This window comes from Terrapene carolina, unplaced genomic scaffold (assembly GCF_002925995.2).
Source record: "Terrapene carolina triunguis isolate 2854851 unplaced genomic scaffold, T_m_triunguis-2.0 Scaffold210, whole genome shotgun sequence".
In the NCBI taxonomy this organism is placed as follows: domain Eukaryota; kingdom Metazoa; phylum Chordata; order Testudines; family Emydidae; genus Terrapene; species Terrapene triunguis.
In genome coordinates, this window is record NW_020664561.1 from 31233027 (window position 1) to 31256687 (window position 23661).

The window sequence follows — 23661 nt, forward strand, 5'->3', positions numbered from 1 at the left end:
AGTAAGCAAAGGAATGAAAGCCAGAATCCTTTTGAGTTGTGTTGATGTCTTGAATTCATTGCCAGTATATCTGCCTGTAATCTATAGGTATGTTAGAACAAATAATATTAGACTGAAAGATCATGATACATTCTTACCATGCTATGACAAAAGAAGGATGAAAATGCATATTTAAATGAATATTTTTCAATGGAAGAATTAGGACTTCTTTAGATTGTTTCTTTAGAAACAATGCATCTTTATTAATATAACAGTAATACAGAAAAGTTCAGTTAAATTCATATACAAAAACACTTTTTTCTGATGTGGTGGCACAGTTGCTGTTCCTAACCACACATCCATGTACCTGTTTTCTTCTCTGCCCCTGCATCAGGGCTTTCTAAGTTTGGTCCTTGACTTTGACTTAACTTACATAAGACTCATGGATCTATCTGTTTTCTTTGGATGCCGTGATGACTTTTATTTAAATTGTAAAGTGCCTGGCCTGAATCCTAGGCAGTACATAAAAATATACAATTCAGAATTAAAAGGCACCTTTCAAAAATGCATATAAAATGTGACTGTATTGACCTCCTCTAAGAACAGTAATAATACAGTCATGTAGCCTTCAGTCCAGCCCTGTCCCCAGATGCCCAAGGAAAACAAAGGTGGCTTTCTGCACCTGGTGCAAATCCTAACAAATTGGGTTGCCTTATATGAAAAGTAAATATCTTAACTAAACTTTGTTGAGAATCTTCTGACAAAAACAGGCTTTTGTCAGAAAATGCTAACTAGTCTAAACAAAAATGTTCAGAGAATCAGGGTTAACCAACTTCTGATGAGGAAACCTGCCTGACTTCCTGGCAAGTTGTTGAGGTTTCCAGGGTCTGCAGCAGCGGGGCAACCCTGCCACGCAGACTCCAGTGGGGACCCTGGAGTTTGCAGGCTCCCTGTTGCTAAGATGGGGTCCTCAAAGCTCTGGAAATCCTAGCTTGGCTTTCTAGGGAGCCACAGCTCTGATACAGACCTTCCTGTCAATTTTCACTGCCGTTTTTCAGAGATGGACAATATGAAACTGACAAGAATATGTCCATTTCAGCCAGCAGCTGCTGGATCCCAGGGCCTATGTTTTGTTTTGGAAATGCCATGTGTCAGTGCTTCCAAAACTAAAATTTTACAGAATTTTAGGTTCATGGCAAAGTTTGAAATAGGAAAATTTCCCATCTACTGGAACTTTCCAAGTTTTGACCAGCTCTAATTTTAACTTCAAGAAAACATTTTTTCCAAGTACAGAAATATTCTCAAATTAATTTTTATAAAGTTTAATAAATTTGTACTGTTCCCTTCAAATTCTTCACTGACTATGTAATATAGTGAAAAAGTGATTAAAGCTAATGGAATAATAGAACATATTACTGCAACATGAAATACATTACTATCCCCTAAGTAAATGTGTGGAGTTAGATTACTTTTTCATTAGCTGAACATTTAACTACTAAAATTTTCCTTCTAGAACAAGATACTACTACAAAAATAATTCTGGTACTCTGAATTCTCAGTGACCTTACTCACATTGGTACCTTCTTTGAGTTTTGTCAAATCTGCATTAAAAGTGTTCTTAAAATGAACAGCATGTGCTGGGTCATCCTCCGAGTGACCTTAAATGTTCTGCAGGTAATACAATGTCCCACATTTCGTGGTGTTCAGAAGGAGATCTACTCTTGTACAATCCTTAGGGAGTGAACTGTCACAGAACCTCATAGGAGAGCTAATTTATAGGAACATGACTTAGTAGAAAAATTTAAATACCTGGCATAAAGTTTCAAAGAAGTACTTGATTGAAACAAACTTCTGCAAGAAACTTTTGTTAATATATCTTATTCATAACCCCTTTGCAAAAAAACCTCTAGTGAAAATGGCCATTTATTATGTTTTTGTAATACATTGGTACAAACAAAGGTTAAAGGAACATTATTAAAGTTGAGAAGTCAAGCACTCAGAAGTTAAAAAATTCCGAATTTACAGTTTCCTAACTATGCAACCTAAATTTGGCCCCTCCTTGTGCATGTACATCTTGATACAGTCTGTAATTACACCACTGCATACCACTTTTTCCTCAGAACCCCTGTCACACACCCTGGAAGCCCAACAAAGGACTTCTCAGCTCCATGGCAGGGAGCCTGAGAACCCTAGCTCTAGCCCGGGTGCACAGGGTTTCTGAGCTCCTTCCTGTGGAGCCATGACCCTGGAAACCTTTGGGTTCCCAGTTCCAAGGCAGTCTGCATGGCAGGGCTGCCCTGGAGCCACAAACTCTGGCAGCCTGGGGTTTTCCGGAACAATTCTGGTTTGAATTAATCAGCATTTTCTGATTTGAAAACCTCTTTAGTTGGGAAAATTCCAGCCAGTCCTACCACAAACCCTACTTATAATATGAGTATAAAATAATCATTAGTTTCAGGTTTTTGAATTTATGTCCTGTGGGTCGAAGTTAAATGTTGGACTGCATAATTGGGAATTTCCTGTGCCAGTATTGTTAATCAAATGTCTAATATTAACATAATATTTCTTGTTAGTGCCCCTGTTGTGCTCGGAATCTTTCAAACAAAAACAAGGCCCAGCCCTGGTCTTCTGAAGTACTTGGTCAAAAACAAACAGATTAAAGGCAGGGCTGCCCAGGGGATTCAGGGGGCCTGGGGCAAAGCAATTTTGGGGGCCCCTTCCATAAAAAAAAGTTGCAATACTATAGAATACTATATTCTTGTGGGGGCCCTTGTGGGGGCCCCTGTGGGGCCCGGGGCCTGGGGCGAATTGCCCCACTTCCCCCCCCCTCCCCCCCCGGGCGGCCCTGATTAAAGGGAAGAGATACAATATATTAGCTGAGTGCCCAAGATGGCCCTGGATCAGGTACTGGCAAAATAAAGTTGAAGCATTAACTCTCTTGTTGGTATAAGTCAATGAGTCTTTTCCATATGCAATACAACAGAAATGTGTCTTAGGAAGGGACTTAAATGTGGAGTGGGTGGGGGGTCTTTTAATTAAAAATTAGGAAGGACATTTCATGACAGAAGGCAGTATGGAATTAAGCAGTTGATAAATAGGTGGCTGGATCTGTCATCCTAGAAGTGGAGGGCTGATTCAAAGCAAGACAATAGCAGATAAATAGGGATGGAGTGTTTATGTAGGGCATTGACAACTGTGACAGGAAGCTTGAATTTGATATCGTGGCAGAGGGGGAAGCCAGTGGAGAGATTCATATGGGGGAGAGCATGGTTAAAATGATAGGCCAGGAAGATTTTTTTTAATCACAGCATTTTATACATGCTGAAGAGGGAAGACAAAGGGGAATATTTTGCAGTAGTAGAGCTTGAAAGTGAGGACCTTGAAGAGGGGTGTTAAATGTTTGAACTGTTAAGGTAATCTATTACATAAATTGCAGGTCTAGGCATTCGATGGGTTGATCAACATTTTTCTTTAAAGATGCTGTAGTTAGTTTACATAAGGGTTATATGATTTATATTCGGGGGGGAAAAACTGAACTTGAAGTTAGTTTTTCTATTGCTAGGTAAGGACTAGTGACACTTCTTTTTTTAAAACTGTTCCTTTTGTATACAGTATGTGGACTCTAAGTTATCTGCTTGTGGTGTGTTTGTGTGGTGGTGGTGGTTGTTTTTTAAATAATCCCCTTTGTTATATGTTAAATGTACTCTATTAAATTCTCCCTCTTTCGGAATTCAGACATTAACACCATCTTAAACTTGTTATATCTATTTCCCTCACCTTGTCTAACTATTCGTGACAGTAATTCTAGAAAGGAGAAAGCAGTCTAGTATAATGGTCCTCAAAATACACCTCTACCCCGATATAACGGTGTCCTTGGGAGCCAAAAAATCTTACTGTGTTATAGGCGAAACCGCATTATATCGAACTTGCTTTGATCCGCCGGAGTGCGCAGCCCCGCCCCCAGGAGCACTGCTCTACCGTGTTCTATCCGAATTCGTGTTATATCGGGTCGCGTTATATCGGGGTAGAGGTGTACCTTAAATCTTAGAGGAATCGGGGAGGCAATCCTTGGCTCTGAATTTGCATAAATAAAATAAGGATTATTTAGTGGAGCTCCCTTTAAGTCTTCCCTCTTAATTGGCAAAAAGTGTGTGTGTGTGTGTGTGTGTGTGTGTTTTTTAAATCATGTTAACTCAATTGAGTTAGCATAGCAAACTGAAAGCCTGATCAAGACACAGGCTAATACATCTGAAGCCATGTTAGCTGGCTGCATTTTTAGCTTTCAGATGTGTTAACCTGCAGCTTGATGCTGCTTTTCAATTGCGCTAAGCTCAGAGAGGGTCAAGGTAAAAGTTATCAGACCACACACCTCTGTCACCTCATTGAAAAATGCAGGGAGTATAATCATCCATTGATTGTGTATTTCATTGACTACTCTAAAACATTCAGTATTGGCTGACATGATCACCTTTGGAGGATACTGCAGAGATGGGGATTCCTTCATTGCAAGTCTAACATTGACAGACTACAGTGTGAATAGCAGCAGGTGACAAGCGAGTGTTTTTTTTTTTTCACTGGGCAGGGTGCGCCACACACATGCACATTTTGTATATACTTTTCCCAAACCTTTTCAACATGTACACAGAATTTATTGTGAGACAAGCCCTGAAAAGTTTTTACAAAGTGGATGGAATTTGGATTTCCATTAATGGACACTACTTAACCTACTTTAGATACACTGACAAAATACTCTGCTACAACCACTGATCTAATACAATTAATTGTGGAGTCTGTCAAAACTGTGAGGGATATGAACCCTTCCTGAATGAGTGAGTGAAAACTAAATGCATGCATATTTACACGATTAATAAAATAAGTTGCAAACAGGGATCAAGATTCATGGTCAAGTCATCTAGGATCATAAATATCCAACCAAGGAGGCGGTTCTGAAGAAATCTGAAGAAGACTAAGAATGGCTCAGTCAGCCATGGCCTCCTTTATGGAGGTTTGGAAAAACCATGGCATCTTAAAATGTAGGAAGATTTGACTAGTGAAAGCATAATTTTTTTCCATAGTGACTTATAGATTTGAATCATGGGAAGTTAATGCTACTGACAAGAAGAAAATAGAAGCCTTTCAGGTGTGGTGCTGGCAAAGACTGTTCCATATCTCCTGGATGGAAAAGAAGACAAATACTTGTTAGAAATATTATTGGACAGAAGCAGAATCTGCTGTCGGAAATCAGCAGGCACAAGCCTACGTACTTTGGTCACATCAGGCATTGAGATGGAAGTAACCCTGAGAAAGTAGTCATGGACGGAGTGGTCGTGGGTCATCGTAGCAGGGGACGATCAGCAAGGAGATTAATAGAAAGTATCTGCGGCAGATCACTGGGAGTTTAGCTGCTGAGGGCTCAGAGCTGGCAATGGAATGAGAGAGCTTCTGAAAAATCTGCTGTGGTGTCACCAATATTCAGATATGAATAAATGATTTTCCTTATTTAATTCAGTGGCGCTAACAATTGAAAAACGCACCCTTTTTACCTGTCAAGACAAGGTCTAAAAGTCAAATCCAGATGTCCTTGTTAGAGATTAGGTTTTGATCTATAGCAAGCAGCTGTGATGACTTAGATTAGTGTGTGAACTAGTCCTTAGTAGTGACTTCCTTATGTGAGTAACAAATAAGTAGCTAATATATTGGCTATTTGTTGTTGTGAGCCTTCTGTTTTTAAGTCCTTTGTTTAAAAAAGGCTATATACTCTACAGCTATCTCTTCTTATGAAGGAAGTGTGGGGATACAAATATTTAACTGGACAAACTGGAGTATGGAAAATGTGATTATTACCCCCTACCTGCTCAAGAATGCCCCAAAGAGAAATGAAAAGCCTTCAGCTTCTTAAATTTGTTTTAGGTTTCTGTTAAGTGAATAACACCTCTGGCATTTTCCCTTGAGCTAGTAGTCTCTTACTCAAATATTCTTCTGTTGTGCAGAAAGCCCCAGACAACTGTTTTTTTACCATTGCACTCTACTTTAGGCATTCTATGTGTAACAGACAAGACTGTAATGTGTTGTTGAAAGTGAACAAGTATCTCCAACAAAATATATTGGTTTATATGGGTTTAAATAAATCCTACTCCAAGCAAAATTTTTGCCTCGAATGGAAAAGCTCCAGAGACTCCATTAGGGATCTCACCATTCCCAATCTTTTTACATGGTGATGGTTACCAGTATAAAAACCCTAACACAGGTGTAATGTACATAAGAGACACTTCATGGCTTTCTTGTTTATTACATGTGCTCTGGAAGAGAAGAGGGTAAGGAGCTACTGCGGTATGGTATGTCAAGTGGGTGAAATAAAGGAGGTGCAGTGTGGAGTTTTATTTTATCAGAGGTTAGAATCAGTCTGTTCACATCTTCCAGTACAACATAATGTAAAGGGCACTAATCTTTAGCACACTAGCCAACTTGATTTTAGAGGATAGTTGTAAGAGCCCAATTGGTTCCCATATGTGATCACTCTGCCTGCAGTGCATGCAGCTGTGGTTCATCCTGCTCAGCATTCTGTTTCTTGCCCCTCTTGTCATCTCTTCCCCACTCAGATATGGCAAAGGAGGCTGCCTCAACCAGCTATCTTTAGCAATGCTATGAGCTTCAGGCTCTGGCTACCTCACTGCCCTAGTCTCCTTCTAGGAGCCTCACCTCAAGTCTCCAGTGAAGAGGAAAGGGTGAAGAATAGGAGGTAAAAATGTTCAGGTTGTGTTTATATCTCCTAAAAGGGACAATAAATGTAGTAGAGGTAAACTGTAAAGTAGAATAGTTTATCAAACAGGAGACATTTGTTATGCTGAATAACTTGCTGCTGTAATGGCTTGAAAGAAGAAGCAGATGAACACATTTGAGAGAACTGCTGGTTCCAAGAGAAGAAGGCAGCTTCTGGCAGCAGGCTAGGAGCTGCTCTGGTGGAAAGAACTAACTATTCTCTGGGCAATCCTCTAGCAGTGGATGATCTGCACGACCCGTGACTAAAACGTAGCATTTTTAGTAGAAGTCACGGACAGGTCACAGGCAGTAAACGAAAATTAATGGCCCATGACTCTTACTAAAAATACCCATGACTAATACTGGGATTGGGGGACTGCCCGGGGGGCCTCGTGGGTGCTGGGTGGGGAGGGCAGCCTGGGTGCTGGGGGAGAAGGGGTGCAGGCAGTGGTGTGTGGCCTGGGACCCCCACTGTTGCTGGGGGGGCATGGGCTACAGTGCACAGCTTGGGACCCCTGCTGGGGGGGGAGGGGCGATTGGTGGGGCCGGCAGGCTCCCTACCTGGCTCCACATCTCCCTCCCCCCAGCAGCAGCAGAGTTTGGGTGTGGGAGGGGGTAGGGGCTGGGGCACGAGATGAGATGAGGTGGGCTCTGGGTGGCACTTACCTGGGAGGCTCCCCGGAAGCTGCGATGTCCCCCTTGCTCAGCTGCTAGGCAGAGGTGTGGCCAGGCAGCTCTGCACACTGTCTCTGCCCAGGGTACTGCCCCTGCAGCTCCCATTGGCTGGATGAGGGGGACATCACAGCTTCCGGGAAGCCACCCAGATAAGCACTGCCCAGAGCCTGCTTCATCCTGTCCTGTGTCCCAACCTCCTTCCCCACTCCCACACCCAAACTTTTCTGGTGCTGGGGGGCGCAGTGGCCCAAGACTGCCCCAGCAGCAGCCAGTGTACCTGGCACAGGGGCTGTCTGAGCTGCCCCTGAGCCAAGCGCACCGGCCACTGCAAAGGTCACGGAAAATCATGGAATCCGTGACCTCCATGACAAACTCGCAACCTTAAACAGCTGTAGCCTGAAGCCTCACTGTGATGTGCTATCTCTTCTCCAAATTACCATGATTTCTTTCTGCCCGAAACTGGCAGAATCTTTGGGGAGTGGAGACCTGTAATACCTCCCTCTCATGAGGGTAGCTGCCTTTGGGAGCAGAAACATGGAGACACTCTTGTTCCCACTGAGTCTCTAGGTTGAGAATCTCTCGTCAAGTTCCTGGTGGTGTTGAGAGTCCTGCTCCGTGTATAACAGGAACAAAGCCTCAGTCCTTATATCCAATCTAGAAGTGGAGGCAGATTATGGAAATGTCAGTTGGGAACTACTGCAAAAAAATCAGCATTTGATAAAACTCCTTTCAGAAAACACACACAAAGTTTCCCCCAACAGAAATACAAAGTAAATATGCTTAGAAAGTTACTAAGTGACAGCTACAGCCCATCAAATACTGGTCTCCACTTAAATATTCCCTTATTCTTGGTTTGTTTTTTTTTTTTTTTAATTCCTTGATATACAGTCATATATATTTAGTATAATGGACAATACTTGGCAGCATGTCTGTTTATAACCAACATGTACTTTAAATAAGTTAAATGGCTTCTGAGAAGTTGTACTTCAGCTGTGTTTGTGAGTGTACTTGTGTCACGAAATCACCGGGCCAGTGCTTCATATGGAGTAGTTCCAGAGCCAGTCAGGACTCTGGGGTAGCATGCCTCCTTCCTCTGAGCATACTGTCACCAGGGCAAGAAGATTACACAGCTTTGACCTTCCTGGGTCTGACCTTGTAGCATTCAGCCTCCCTTTCCTCCCCATGTGCTTCCCGCAGCGAGTCCGCCTGGGCGGGGCTCTTGGGGAAGCCAGAGGGCCCTGCACCCCAACTCTGCAGTCAGATGTGGCTCTTAGCCAGCCTGTAAAACAGAAGGTTTATTAGCTGACAGGAACACCGCGTAGGACAGAACTTGTTAGCACAGAAATCAGTGACTTTCAGCCATGTCCATCTTGGGGAGTCCTGGGCCAGAAGCCCTGGAATCTCTCTTCCAGTCCCCCCAAGCAGACAGCCCAGCTTCCAGCAACCTGACCTCTGACACCCCTGTTGCTCCTCCTCCTTGTCTTTGCCCCCTGGCAGAGAGTCACCTGGTTGCATCCCTCCCTGGGTCGCAGGTTACAAAGGGCACCTGTCATAGCATACATACAGACAGCTGGAGCAGCCTCACCTGCCCCAGAGGTCTCAGCCAAAGTCACACACCCCTATTATCACCACCGAGGTATTGGTGCAGCACACAGGGAAACTGAGGCACACATTATTTATGCAAAACTGTAAAACTCACATAGGCTCAACAGTAAGACTCGCATACAGCATAACCAGGGAAAATCTCCACTCCCTCACAACTTGTGCGGGGGCAGATATTTGTCTTTAAACATGGTGGGGAGAAAAGTCGCTGCTTTTTTTTTAAGGTGTGGCTTGGCGAGTGTCAAAAGTAGATTAACATTTTTAAAACACAAACAGTTGTAATAGTCTGGTGGTTGATTTAAAAAAAAAAAAGTGAACTGTTTTTTGTATAGTCAGAACTTATTCAAGGATATCTTTTCTCCAAACCCCCCCCCCCCCCCCCAAAACTGTAGGTAAAGCACTGAGAGGTTATGCTTGATAAGAGAGCCTGTTGACCTTGTTTCATTTCTTGTGTTTTGATCACTGATTGCTATGGAGATGATATGCTGTTCTGAGTAATCAACAGCAAGACAAGAATGCTTGATCATAATATCCTGTTTGCTCTTTGAAATTAAGCTGTAGTGAAATGCTTAACCCACTTTAACATTACAATATTGTGGAGCTTGATTGTTCAGGGAAGCTCAAGGGTGCACTCTTTTTTTCAAACAGGTGAAGAACAAATAAAGTAACCATGCTGTGCTATATACTACTGTTTTGTTCTGCCAAATAAATCTGATTTCATAAAATTGCTATAACAAAAATTACTTGCAAACTTTATTTTTAGCAAAAAGAACAGGAGTACTTGTGGCACCTTAGAGACTAACAAATTTATTAGAGCATAAGCTTTCGTGGGCTACAGCCCACTTCTTCGGATGCTGCACTGGGGAAGCGCCGGCCAGGGGTGCAGGGTCTGGAGGCTGCCCGGCAAACCGTAAGGCCGGTAGCGCTCGGGCAGCCCTTTTCGCGTGACTGGGAGGGAGGAGGGGGAGTTAGGGCGGGGACTTTGGGGAAGGGGCGGGGAAAGGGCGGAGTTGGGGCGGGGCCGGGGGTGGGAAAGGGGCGGGGCCAGGGCCCGTGGAGTGTCCTCTTTTTTAAATTTTTTAAATATGGTAACCCTACAGTTTGCAAACTTTGCTTAGATTTATCTGAACTTGTAGTTCTTACTTGTAGTAATCTAATTTTCTGTTAAATGCAAAGCAATATCTTCATGGTGAACAATGCAAGGGCTATGCCATATTGATTGCGTAGTATATTGTGACATCATCCAGTGACCATCCTAATGAAATGCTAATCTAGCTACAGCATAAGTGAGAATTTCTAAAACTTCTGGCATTTTCTTTTGTAATGCTTATGGTTTCTCTTGAATCTCTCTAAATAATTGAACAGTATGAACTTGTTTGGGATTCTGTTGTATAAATGAATGGGTTAGATTTTCTTTACTTAAAACTAGAACTAGCATGTTGCTTTTCATATGTTTTTATATTACAAAAGGACTTCCTGTTAGAGATTGTTTTAACTTCAAAGTAGTCTGAGCATATTCCAGAGTTGACCATGAAATGTATAGCACTATTGTCTTGTTGTGTTAAGTGGACTTTTGCATCCTTACTAATTGAGAAACTTTTCTTTGTTGAATAAGCCTGATGGTTTGTGTATAGTAAAAGCTCTAGTTAAATTACTAAAATAAGTAACTTTTCATTATTATAATTTGGAATAAAGAAGCACTTTTGTAGCATTTGAAGAATGTGGACTAAGGCAAGTTAACTATGATTTTTTTTAATATAGATCTTCATGAGTTTTACTACTGTAACATCCAAACTATGGTATCCTAGGAAACCAGAGGAAGAGCATTCTTAGTTCTTTGTATTGTACATATTAAATCTTTCTTTACATATTTAAAAACAGTTGGTATGTGGCACTATATGGATTTTAAAAACTAGCTGAAAGTATTCTGAACACTTTTTTCCCCTTACATGTGTAAACTTTAAAATTGTAGGTATTCTTTTGGCAAATTCTATAAATTATTTCTAAGTGTTTTAGCATAACTAAAGGCCTGGCCCTGTAAGCTGATCTAAGCAGTGGACCTCTATGAAAATCCAGAGATCTCAGAGGGCTCCACATGTGTTTTAAATTTCTGCCCACACAGATCAGCTTGCAGAACTGGAGGTCTAATGGCTTAATATGTTAAATATAATCTACTGCATTTAATTCTAGTCTGTATTACTTTAGCAATAGTGGTGAAACTGGACTTGATCTGAACATAGAAGTTTCAATTATGTAAATATTAAGTGCAGATACAGTGTAGTGCTCTTGCAACAATGTAATTTCAGCCAGTACTGGTTGTCATTGTTCCTAAATGAATGGGATTTTTACATAGCTAAGTACTGATATGGCATGGTAGTAGTGTTCCACATTTCTGAATCTACTGGAATCTGCAATCTGCTTATTTTGTAAATCTCTCAGCATTTGCTGTATTGTAAATGAGTTTTTCATGCCAGTTATTCAAGACCAGTTTTCAATCTCTTATTTAAAGCTTTAAGCATTGTCAAAAATTGATTTAAATGTACAATATAGAAATCTGGGTCCATAGAGATTGAAGTGTAGCTCTCACTTCATTTTTTTTTTCTTCCAAATGGCATAGAAGCAATGAAAATTCTATATTCCAATAGTTTATCTTAAATGTCAGAGATGCTTCTGAGAATTTGAGGGTGTACCCCTCTCTCTCTCTCTCTCTCTCTCTCTCTCTCGGTACAACAATAATGCCATCAGTAGTAGTATATTACTGCAGTCTACTATCACCCTGTTTAAAAAAAAAAAAAAATTAAAAAAAAAGATTGCTGTTTTAAGTAGAGGAGGTTTTTAAATGACTACTAAACAATTTTTAAAATTATTTTTAAATCAAATTCCAAAGTATTCTTGGCTATAGAAAGAATTGTATTTCAAAAGAACTGTAAATTATGTTGCTATGAACTGTTTAAAATAAGAGATGTAGACAATAAACTAAAACTGTTGTTTGTGTGGCACTATTACTGTAATTTTTTCTGATTTAGACCATAATAGACTTGGTAAAAATCACAGAATGCTGGATGCCAATGTAATAAAGAAAAAGCTTATTCCTATATTCTTGAGCTATTGATGTGACTTGTCAGATTTTAATATCCGTTGAATGCCATAGAAGATGGGGGCGTGCACGTATAAATAAATATAAAGCAAGTCATGCTTGTCTGTCTCCAAGCATGACCTGTTGTAATCCGTGAGGATACCCCTCCCCCACTCTGGGGGATTATAGTCCCATTTAGATGTACTCCAGTCACATTAATTTAAATCACACTGTTTATCCTCCTGTGGAAGCAGTGGTGAATAAGACCAGATTATCATAACATACAGACAGATCCACTGCTTGAGGGGCTATTCCTATGGAGGATAGGAGTAAAGAAACTGATGAAAGTATTACAATAAGTTTCTCTTAAATTTGCTGGCTATTTTTGGTTCCTTTTAGAGAAATTCTTTTTTGTATTTAAGGCTTTCATATGAACCCTTGTAGAAAATTCTGTATCTTAAATTTTATTTTCAGTATGCATGAAAAGTCAGTATGGCTAGCACCAATTAAATTGTTAATTGACAATGCTGCAAAAATCTGTAATAGTGTGCAGTACTCCTCAAAAATTTTCAGTGCTGAATCTGAGGGAGGTTTCTGTCAAGAAACTTGCTCCCTCTAAACCCAGTCTCCACGAATACCGCTTAAAATATTTGCAGAATTAGTGTAAAAATCCATGCTTATCTGTTCGAAAGTGCATTGTGATCTGAAGTTTACACAATTTAGTGGAATTATGGAATTACAAAATATCAATATTATAAATTCAGTGATTCAACACTTATTCACTGAGTGAACTAAATATCACTGTGGTTCACGTGCTTTAACTAACTGTTCTGGTTTTAAGTCAGTTATGGATTTCTGAGATTTCCATTCTTGCTGAGATTTTATAATCATTGGTCTTCCTTTAGAATTAAATAAAGAGAATCCTTTGAACTAAATATTGCTGTTTTTAAACACTTATTCACTATCACTTGTATCTCCTTATCTGTGCAATTATTTAACTGTTTCTTTTCAGATGGTTTTAGGATTAGTAAAATCAATGCGGGAAATAAGATTAGGCCTAATACTAAGGGTATGTCTACACTGCAGTTAATATGCATGGCTGGCCCATGCCAACTGACTCAGCCCGATCCCAGTGGGCTGTTTAGTTGTGGTGTAGACATTCAGGCTCAGGCTAGAGTAGAGGTGGGCAAACTCTTTGGCCTGAGGGCCGTATTGGGTTTTGGAAATTGTATGGAGGGCCGGTTAGGGGAGGGGGATGTGGCTGCCCCCCCTGCTTCTCACCCCCTGATGCCCCCCGGACCCCTGCCCCATCCACCACCACCCCGCTCCCTGTCCCCTGAACCCCCCCCCTGGAGTCCCTGCCCCTGACTGCCCCCCGCCACCCCATGGAACCCCCCCTTCCTGACTGGACCCCTGCCCCATCCAACCACCCCTTTTCCCTGTCCCCTGACTGTCCCATCCAACCCCCCCTCCTTCCTGACTGCCCCCCCGGACCCATTTCCCCCATTCAACCACCTGTTCCCTGCCCTCTGACCACCTCAACCCCTATCCACACCCCCGCCTTCTGACCACCACCCCAAACTCCCCTGCCCTCTAGCCAACCCCCCGCTCCCTGCCCCCTTACCGTGCTGCCTGGAACACTGGTGGTTGGCAATGCTATAGCCATGCACCGCGCAGCACAGAGCACCGGGTCAGGCTGGGTGCTGTCCCAGGAGCTCACAGGCCCAGTGCCCAGAGCATTGCGCCAGTGGTGGGGCGAGCTGAGGCTGCATGGGAGGGAGAACAGCAGGGGAGGGGCCAGAGGCGAGCCTCCTGGGCCAGGAGCCAGACAGGAGGGTCCCACAGGACGGATGTGGCCTGCGGGCTGTAGTTTGCCCATCCCTGGGCTAGAGCCTGGACTCCGGGACCCTCTCACCAGCAGAAGTTGGTCCAATGAAAGATACTGCCTCACCCACCTCATAATATTTTTGATTATTTTATCAAATTGAAAATGATTTTTTCTAAAGCTCTGGCTTTTTGTAAGTCCTGTGTTTTCCTGTAATTAACGTAGCTGACACATCTGTCTCCTTTCTCTTTAAACAGTCTTTCAGTCTATCAAGAAAGAAAATAGTCCACTATACCAGTTTTGATCAGCGGAAACGAGCAAATGCAGCATTTTTAATAGGGTCATATGCAGTAAGTATCACTTGTTTATATACACCTCTGTTCTTCCCTGAGCAGACACTTTAGCCATAGTTTTACGTGGCAGCAAAACATAGACTTCAGTGAAATAGTGAGACCATCATTCAATCTTCTGTAATCGAGCTCTTTGTACTGTTTCTTCAAGGTGTAATTAAAACTTTGATGGAGTTGCTTTTTCTGTAGTAGCCTATTCTGATCTTTTAAAGTTTAACTTTAGGATAAATTGTTTATGTAATCAGTAATTAAAATGGGTATCCAAAAGTGTCTGTGCTATAGCTGAACTAATTGAATAACAAATATGATTACAGATTTTAATGTATAATGCAAATACAAGTACACTGACTTTTTTCCATTATCCTTGAGCGGTACAGATTGAAGTAATATGCCGTTTATACAGTACATGAGATACATGGGGAAAGATCTTAGTCCTTTTACAGGATAAGTCATAGATTTTCTAGCAATTGGTATTTCTTGCTCCAATTGCTTATCTTTTGTAAGTGAATTATTTCTCTAGCAGTATCTGTTCTGTTTCCCACTTCAGGAAAATTAATGTAGATATCAAGCTTATACATTTCTCATACAGGTAGCGTATATCTTGAAGGAAATCAGAAAAGGTAATCAAATGGCATTATCTCAGAATTCTGAAGAAAGTCTTAAGAATGGAGAATTTAAACCCTAACCACCATTACTGCAGAAGCGTTTAATTTGGACCTTTTCCCCTTACAATTTAGCTTCCCTTAACTGCAAATAATCATTCTTTGACCTAGGAAATTGTCACGCATTGAGAATTATGATCACACTATGTGAGCGAGCAAAAGGATCTGACTTATGAATGAGGTTTTTTTGGTTTTTGTTTTGTAAGTTGTGGTAGTGGCTGATAACAGCAAACTCTTGTAAAATTTACCATGTCATTCTCTTTTTTTTTTATCAAATACTAATTTTAATTTTAAAAGCTTGGTTTTAAAACAGAGTATAAAAAAGCATCATGTGATCTTTTAATGCCAAACTTTACCCCAAAGTGGATTTGTGTATCTGAATGTTAAACCACTGAGAAAAGGTTGTCATGAAAAATCTATCAAAAATTCTTTGGAAACACTGGAGATATCTGTGGGTTGGAAAGAATGTGGTGTTCTTCAAGTAATGTCCCTATAGGTGCTCAGCTCAGCTTCAGGTACGCATGGGCCCTATGCCCCCAGTAGTGAAGCACCATAGGTAGAAACATCTCAAAGAACTCCTATTACTGTGCAGGGTCAGTAACTTCTCCTTGCATCCATCCTCAAGACTGGATCCAGAATTCCAAGAGAGCAACAAACTTATAATTATGATCTCTACTAGGGGGAAACAACTAAACTGAGGACAAACTAGTCTCCAAAAGAGATAGGAGGTGGCTTTCTGAAATAGATGCTATAAATTAAAGCTGTATCAGCTTCACTAGTTTGCAAACTTAAGCAAAGACAGAGCTGAGTACCAGAGAAGGATATGGGTCCAAAGCATAAGAACATAAGAACGGCCGTACTGGGTCAGACCAAAGGTCTATCCAGCCCAGTATCCTGTCTGCTGACAGTGGCCAATGCCAGGTGCCCCAGAGGGAGTGAACCTAACAGGTAATCATCAAGTGATCTCTCTCCTGCCATCCATCTCCACCCTCTGACAAACAGAGTCTAGGGACACCATTCCTTACCCATCCTGGCTAATAGCCATTAATGGACTTAACCTCCATGAATTTATCCAGTTCTCTTTTAAACGCTGTTATAGTCCTAGCCTTCACAACCTTCTCAGGTAAGGAGTTCCACAACTTGACTGTGCGCTGTGTGAAGAAGAACTTCCTTTTATTTGTTTTAAACCTGCTGCCTATTAATTTTATTTGATGACCCCTAGTTCTTTATGGGAATAAGTAAATAACTTTTCCTTATCTACTTTCTCCACATCACTCATGATTTTATATACCTCTATCATATCGCCTCTTAGTCTCCTCTTTTCCAAGCTGAAAAGTCCTAGCCTCTTTAATCTCTCCTCATATGGGACCCGTTCCAAACCTCTAATCATTTTAGTTGCCCTTCTCTGAACCTTTTCTAGTGCCAGTATATCTTTTTTTGAGATGAGACCACATCTGTTCGCAGTATTCAAGATGTGGGCGTACCATCGATTTATATAAGGGCAATAATATATTCTCCTTCTTATTCTCTGTCCCCTTTTTAATGATTCCTAACATCCTGTTTGCTTTTTTGACCGCCTCTGCACACTGCGTGGACGTCTTCAGAGAACTATCCACAATGACTCCAAGATCTTTTTCCTGATTTGTTGTAGCTAAATTAGCCCCCATCATATTGTATGTATAGTTGGGGTTATTTTTTCCAATGTGCATTACTTTACATTTATCCACTTTAAATTTCATTTCCATTTTGTTTCCCAATCACTTACTTTTGTGAGATCTTTTTGAAGTTCTTCACAGTCTGCTTTGGTCTTAACTATCTTGAGCAGTTTAGTATCATCTGCAAACTTTGCCACCTTACTTTTTACCCCTTTCTCCAGATCATTTATGAATAAGTTGAATAGGATTGGTCCTAGGACTGATCCTTGGGGAACACCACTAGTTACCCCTCTCCATTCTGAGAATTTATCATTAATTCCTACCCTTTGTTCCCTGTCTTTTAACCAGTTCTCAGTCCATGAAAGGTCCTTCCCTTTTATTCCATGACAACTTAATTTACGTAAGAGCCTTTGGTGAGGGACCTTGTCAAAGGCTTTCTGGAAATCTAAGTACACTATGTCCACTGGATTCCCCCTTGTCCACATGTTTGTTTGACCCCTTCAAAGAACTTTAATAGATTAGTAAGACATGATTTCCCTTTACAGAAACCATGTTGACTTTTGCCCAACAATTTATGCTCTTCTATGTGTCTGACAATTTTATTCTTTACGATTGTTTTGACTAATTTGCCTGGTACCGACGTTAAACTTACCGGTCTGTAATTGCCGGATCACCTCTAGAGCCCTTTTAAAATATTGGCGTTACATTAGCTATCTTCCAGTCGTTGGGTACAGAAGCCGATTTAAAGGACAAGTTACAAACGCTAGTTAATAGTTCCGCAACTTCACATTTGAGTTATTTCAGAACTCTTGGGTGAATGCCATCTGGTCCCGGTGACTTGTTAATGTTAAGTTTATCAATTAATTCCAAAACCTCCTCTAGTGACACCTCAATCTGTGACAATTCCTCAGATTTGTCACCTACAAAAGCCGGCTCAGGTTTGGGAATCTCCCTAACATCCTCAGCCGTGAAGACTGAAGCAAAGAATTTGCTTAGTTTCTCCGCAATGATTTTATCGTCTTTAAGCGCTCCTTTTGTACCTCAATTACTGAGGGACCCCACTGGTTGTTTAGCAGGCTTCCTGCTTCTGATGTATTTAAAAACATTTTGTTATTACCTTTTTGAGTTTTTGGCTAGCCCTTCTTCAAACTCCTCTTTGGCTTTTCTTATTACATTTTTACACTTAATTTAGCACAGGTCACAACATGAAGCATTCCCAGTAGTTCTAGTACTGTTCGTCTAAACTCAAATGGAAGGTATGGCTTTTGTTCCTGTTCTGTCGAGATATTACTCTGAATGCCCAGAAGCAGTTTAGGGGAGTGGTCAGCCATATGAAGACAGCGGTTAACCACATGGCGGCCAGGAATAGAGCCCCATGTATTTTTGCATTTGTACAATACCACAAAATAAAATAAAACCTTAACAAAAACTACATCAAATTAAAAACTTACCATGCAGTGGCAGCTCCTGTACCACTGGGCTGGACCTGGCTCCCTGGTCTGGGTGTTATGACTTGGAGCATGGTGTTGCAGTGAGACTTAGTCAGATTTGGGCCAGTCATCATGATGCCCTCCTACCCACCTCCCCAGGGCAGGATCAGTGGGGCAGGGGGAAGCATCTAAGGGGGAATAGGGAAGGGGTTTCTGGGACTTAGAGGGAGCTGGAGCTCAGTGGGAGAGGGGAAATATTTAAGGAAGGGAGGGTTTTCTGGGGCTCATGGGGGAGCTGGTAGGATGAGGTTCAGTGGGAGAGAAGGGACATATAAGGGGAGATGAGGGTGCCTGAAGGAGGGCTCCCTGACAATATAGAGGTGGGGACTGGGGTGGAGTCAGTGCTGGAGAAGGAAGCAGGAAGGCTTGGGAAGATCTGTGTTGCCCCTTAGTGGGGATGGAGAAGTGGGGGTTATTTAAGGGGCTGCAGTACTAGGTAAATGTCAAGGGGGGACTCTAAGGAGTTGTCTGGGGTATTTTGGTGTAGCTAACTGATAGTTGTTGGTGAGTATCTCAAGGCCTTGAATAATGTTTAATAAAATGATAAACTAGGATTTATATGCTGTTATTTATATATGGTGATTTACATTAAATACCTCAATGTAATAAAGAAATAAAACATTTTTAATGGATAAAACAAAATAAGAAATTCCTGAAATATAAAACAAATTATAAAAAAACATCAGAGTTCTAGCCATGAACTACTGAGCTGTCTGTCATCAATATGGATGTTAGCATTCTAGCTTATCAGCTACCTCAGTGAGGAACTTTAACATCCCTGCATAATGTCCTGAAGTGCAGTGGTGCTAACATCAGTTCTATCTTTATTCCAAGCTGAGTCTCACATGAAAGATGTAATCTTGTCTCCTCTATCGCCTGGATTAAGGATACAAATCCTACCACAAACCTTTGAAATCCTCATGCAGTAGCATTGTTCTGTCATTTGTGTCCACTTAATGTGGCCACTGAATGGAAGCAGTGTCTGCAGCTGAGTTGTCATGTAAGGGCATACAGTGCAAGTCATTGTCAGTATGGGATCATAGAATACCAGGATTGGAAGGGACCTCAGGAGGTCATCTAGTCCAACCCCTTGCCCAAAGCAGGACCAATCCCCAGAAAGATTTTTGCCCCAGATCTCTAAATGGCCCCCTCAAGGATTGAACTCACAACCCTGGGTTTAGCAGGCTAATGCTCAAACCACTGAGCTATACCTCCCCCCAACAGGTCCATCTCAGCATCATCCCCCAAATGAAGGCAGTTGTTCCACCACAGTTTTGAATCCCTCTCTTAGCAATAAGGGGACATACCACCTCAGTTGTACCTCTGCCACTGAGATCTGACAATTCACTCTGGCCCAAGTGTGAGAGGGGATTAGTGTGAAACTCTGGATTTGTGAGTCTTGCCCTGAGTCGGATAACAAAACAAACTACTTTATCATGACTGATTGTCTGTCTCTCTCCCCTAATCTCCAAATGTATTCCCTTGTACATAAAACAGGCACCACCTTGCTCATTTACACCTTCATTGAGAGTGGAAAGTGGGGTACACCCCCCCAGGTTATGAAGAAATAGCGGTATTGAACCTTGGTAATATGTTATAGCGGGCCCCTAAGGTAGCATAATTAAGATAAAAGAAAAATGTCTTTTTGCTAGAAGTAGAATGAGATCTTCCCCCTACTTTGTAATCAGTTGCCCTGTTGAATGAATGAGGTGTGAATGAGGAAGGCATGGAAGGCAGGCACCTCCAGACAGCTGCAACCCTTGGAGAGGGGATGGGAGCCAGACCAGATCAGTAGAACAGGTCAGCCACCGACTCGTAGCTCGCCTCCTCAGCCCCCCTCCCTCACCCACCGCCGTAGGCCACACAGTGAGCCCACGCGGGCCGCATGTTGTGCAGGCCTGCCCTACCCCATGCCACACACGGTCTGCCCCATTCTGCCCCTCACACTGCAGCTCTGCAATCTTGCTCCTTTCTGTCCCCTCTCCCCCTGCGGCCCCAAGACCGGAGAAGCTCTGTGTCCCACCCCCTCACCATGGCCCCTGGCCACAGTGGGAAGCGAGAGCTCCCCCAGCCCTGAGGCTGCATCAAGGAGTTAGAGCTTCTCCAGTCCTGGGGCCATAGTAGGATTGCCAACCCTCCAGGATTGACCTGGAGTCTCCAGGAATTAAAGGTTGTCGTGAAGAAACCTCCAGGAATATATCCAACCAAAATTGGCAACCCTAGGCCATAGGCGTAGTTTGACTGCTATATTTGGGGGAGGGGACATGCATGCACACGTGCACGCTGAAGCCAGTCCCCTTGGTTTCCTGGTTCTCTCCACCCGCCTACAGTGGTACCTGGGCGGGATGGGGAGGGCACAGGACAGCGTAAGGGGGAGCTCCATCTGCTGCTGGCGACCACTCCGGCACCAGCTACTGCTGCGGTTGCCTCCCTACTGGGGCTGCTGCTGCCCAGGGAATGCCTCCTGCTTCCCTGCCCATTCCTGTATCCCCTTCTTTCCCCAATCCCCTACCTCTTTCTCTCCCCTTCTCTTCTTCTCCTCACCCTCTCTTGCTTTCCCCTCCTACCCCAGCACTGATGGCTGTAGAGGAAACAGGCAATAAAACCTAGGAGGCAGTGTCCAGCTGCCGAGGCAGGACCTGGAGCGCAGGGGAAAAGCTGCTCTGTCCTGCTCCCTGGGAGCCGGGAGATCCCCCAATTCCAGGGTCCTCCGATTGGCCGGGGCCCCTGGGCACGGCCCCCGTTGTCCCAGTGACTGATCTGCCATTGCAACCACGTGTTGGGTGGGCTTGCGAGCCCAAGGTGCAACGTCTGTGCTGCTATTTGTAGCATGTTAACTCGAGCCAATTTAGTGCAAGTCTGTCTACTGAGGATGGAGGCTCACTCCCACCTGCAGTGTAGACATACCCCAAGAGCAGTACTGGCTGAAGACTCCAGTTTAGAGCCAGAGTAATTGTTAAATTGGTTTAGGTGGTTCCTTTTCTCATTCTCCTCTTCTAAATAATCTCTGTATCGTCTTTAAATCATGTATTATGCCTCCATTTAGCACGGCTATCCTAGTCGCCATTATTATTTCAATCTTGGTAACTAGCATTGACTTCAGTTCTTAAGATGCAACTGCTCATTTGTCTCCTCAAAATTAACATATTACTGTGAAGAAAACTTCCATATTTGGATCATTTAGCAAGCTTCCCACTTAGGGAACCAACATTTTCACAGTGCATGGTCTGTAAAGAGAGACTGCTGTACTTTCACTTTCAAGATCTGTTTATATTCCTTTGTAGCCTCAGACATGGCAAAAAGACCTACCATAATGTTGCAGAATTAAATGTTTGTGCTTAAATTAATTTAACTCACACTTTGAATATCTTTCATTTTGTTTCTTCACAAGATAGAGGGCAATCCATCCTTAATTTATATGCATTACTAAAGCAGTGTGCAACAAGTGACCTCCTTTCAAGCTGTAACTAGCCTTTGGAGGAAAATGCTTGTCAACCTGTTCAAACCATTCTTTTTTCTTTACACTTTAATAATTCTGTCTCCAACTAGAAAGGATAACTTTTATTCTAAATATAGAATTATATAATCTGTGCTAACTGAATGCTTTCTATGTGGGGATTTATTCAGATTGTGTAGATAAGAGTCAGTCGGATGGTCTAGTAATAATGTACTGTATATCCTAAAGTTAGGGACTACATATGACTTAACCAGACTTGAATATACCAGAAAGTAGTAGTAGGGGCCCTGAACATCATACATCCTCCTACATACATGATACAGCTCAAAATTGAAGGGACATGCCTGTTGCTAGACTTACTAAAGTAGTAAGGAAGAATACGTTCTCATTTCATTGTCACTACTGTTACCCTGATATTCTCTAAATGGGTTAGTGTTGTGTAACTGTCAATTACTTTTTGCATTGTAAATGTGTTTTAAGAAAAACAAAGATGGGAAGGGCTCTTCCCCTTGTTCATTCTCATGCCATCCCTTCCCACGTTTGATACCTTTACAAGTAATATTTCTAAATAATAGGTTATAAGCTCTCCCAAGCAAGAGTCATTTGTTTTGTTAAGTACTGGCACACAGTTGGATGTTGTAAAAATAATTTTAAAAATATTAAAACTTTCATTGGTCAATATCTATTTATAAATACTTATTTGCAAAACAAGCCAATTAATAAACCATATTACTGAAAGTGATTTTTAGAGGAAGGAGTCGTGGATACTACTGGGCATGAAACTGCTTAACCTAACAACAAAATGGAAAGAAACTGCACTGCAAAAATGTTAGCAGATCTAACTCCACAATGTTGGAAATTCAAATCTGAGCCAGAAATCTCAAATTTGAAAACAAGGCTGCAAAGATTCTCCTCCCGCCCCCCCCCCAATAATGCGTCATAACATGGAAAGCTAAATATTCTAAACAGGAATAAACAAATATTCTAAATATGTTAGCTCTGTTTGTCACTGCATCAGTAACTTTCCATTCAGTGCCATCTTGAGGATGTACATTGTGATTCTTAGTACAATATTGAGTCTGTAAAACCGATTAGAACTGTGGAAAACTTAGGTCTCCGTAGAAACCATTGAAAATAAGTTAAAAGGTAAATATCATTTTAAGAATGAACTGTTCTAAGGTTAGTTACCTGATAACTTAGTAGTTTCACAGCTTTAAAGACCAACTATAAAAACACTTTTTAATGGAGAAAATCTTTTTTTTTTTTTTCCCCAATGGTTTTTAGTAGGATGTGGATTTTCAGAGGTTTAGTTTACTTTGGACATGGCAGATTCCTACCAGGTTATATTTTGTTATATTTTAGGCACTTTAAAGAAAGGTATGTTTTTCCCCAGATATAGTGATTAAGAATAGTTTTGTAAAATTCCTTTTTAACTAATATTTTAACCTGCTGTACTCAGGACTTTAATTTTTTTTTTGTTTTTTGTAAGGGGGAGGGATAGTTCTGTATTGCACCTTACCCAGCATTCTCTTCCCCCATCTTGGCCCCCTTCCCACAAGTTCCTCCAGTCCCAGCAGTGGGCCGGCCCTTAGGACAGGTTCTGGAGGGATTAAGGTATTTTATTTCCCCCCCAGCCACCACCTTCTCCCTGATACTTGCTACAGCAGGGGTAGGCAACCTATGGCACGTGCGCCGAAGGCGGCACACGAGCTGATTTTCAGTGGCACTCACACTGCCCGAGTCCTGGCCACCAGTCCGGGGAGCTCTGCATTTTAATTTAATTTTAAATGAAGCTTCTTAAACATTGTAAAAACCTTATTTACTTTACATACAACAATAGTTTAGTTATATATTATAGACATAGAAAGAGACCTTCTAAAAACGTTAAAATGTATTACTGGCACGCGAAACCTTAAATTAGAGTGAATAAATGAAGACTTGGCACACCACATCTGAAAGGTTGCCGACCCCTGTGCTACAGGATTGTTTGCTGCTTTAGCTGGCCTCTGCGGAGCAGCTTCCCCTCTGTTACCATAACAGTGTTAAAAGGAACTACTCAGTACTGGTACAGAGCAACATGGTAGAGGCCCAAATGTAGAGAGCAGCCTCTATGCTTGTTGGAATGAAGTAC

At 41.9% G+C, this 23661-nt stretch overlaps 1 protein-coding gene across 1 annotated transcript in view; it reads left to right on the forward strand.

Annotated features, from left to right (window-relative positions):
* LOC113407308 (dual specificity protein phosphatase CDC14A-like) overlaps nucleotides 1–23661 on the forward strand; it is a 118452-nt gene that overhangs the window by 15644 nt on the left and 79147 nt on the right. The window contains exon 4 of the mRNA XM_026655659.2: nucleotides 14174–14266. Coding sequence (XP_026511444.2) covers nucleotides 14174–14266 — 93 coding nt within the window. The remainder of the gene's footprint in view (nucleotides 1–14173; nucleotides 14267–23661) is intronic.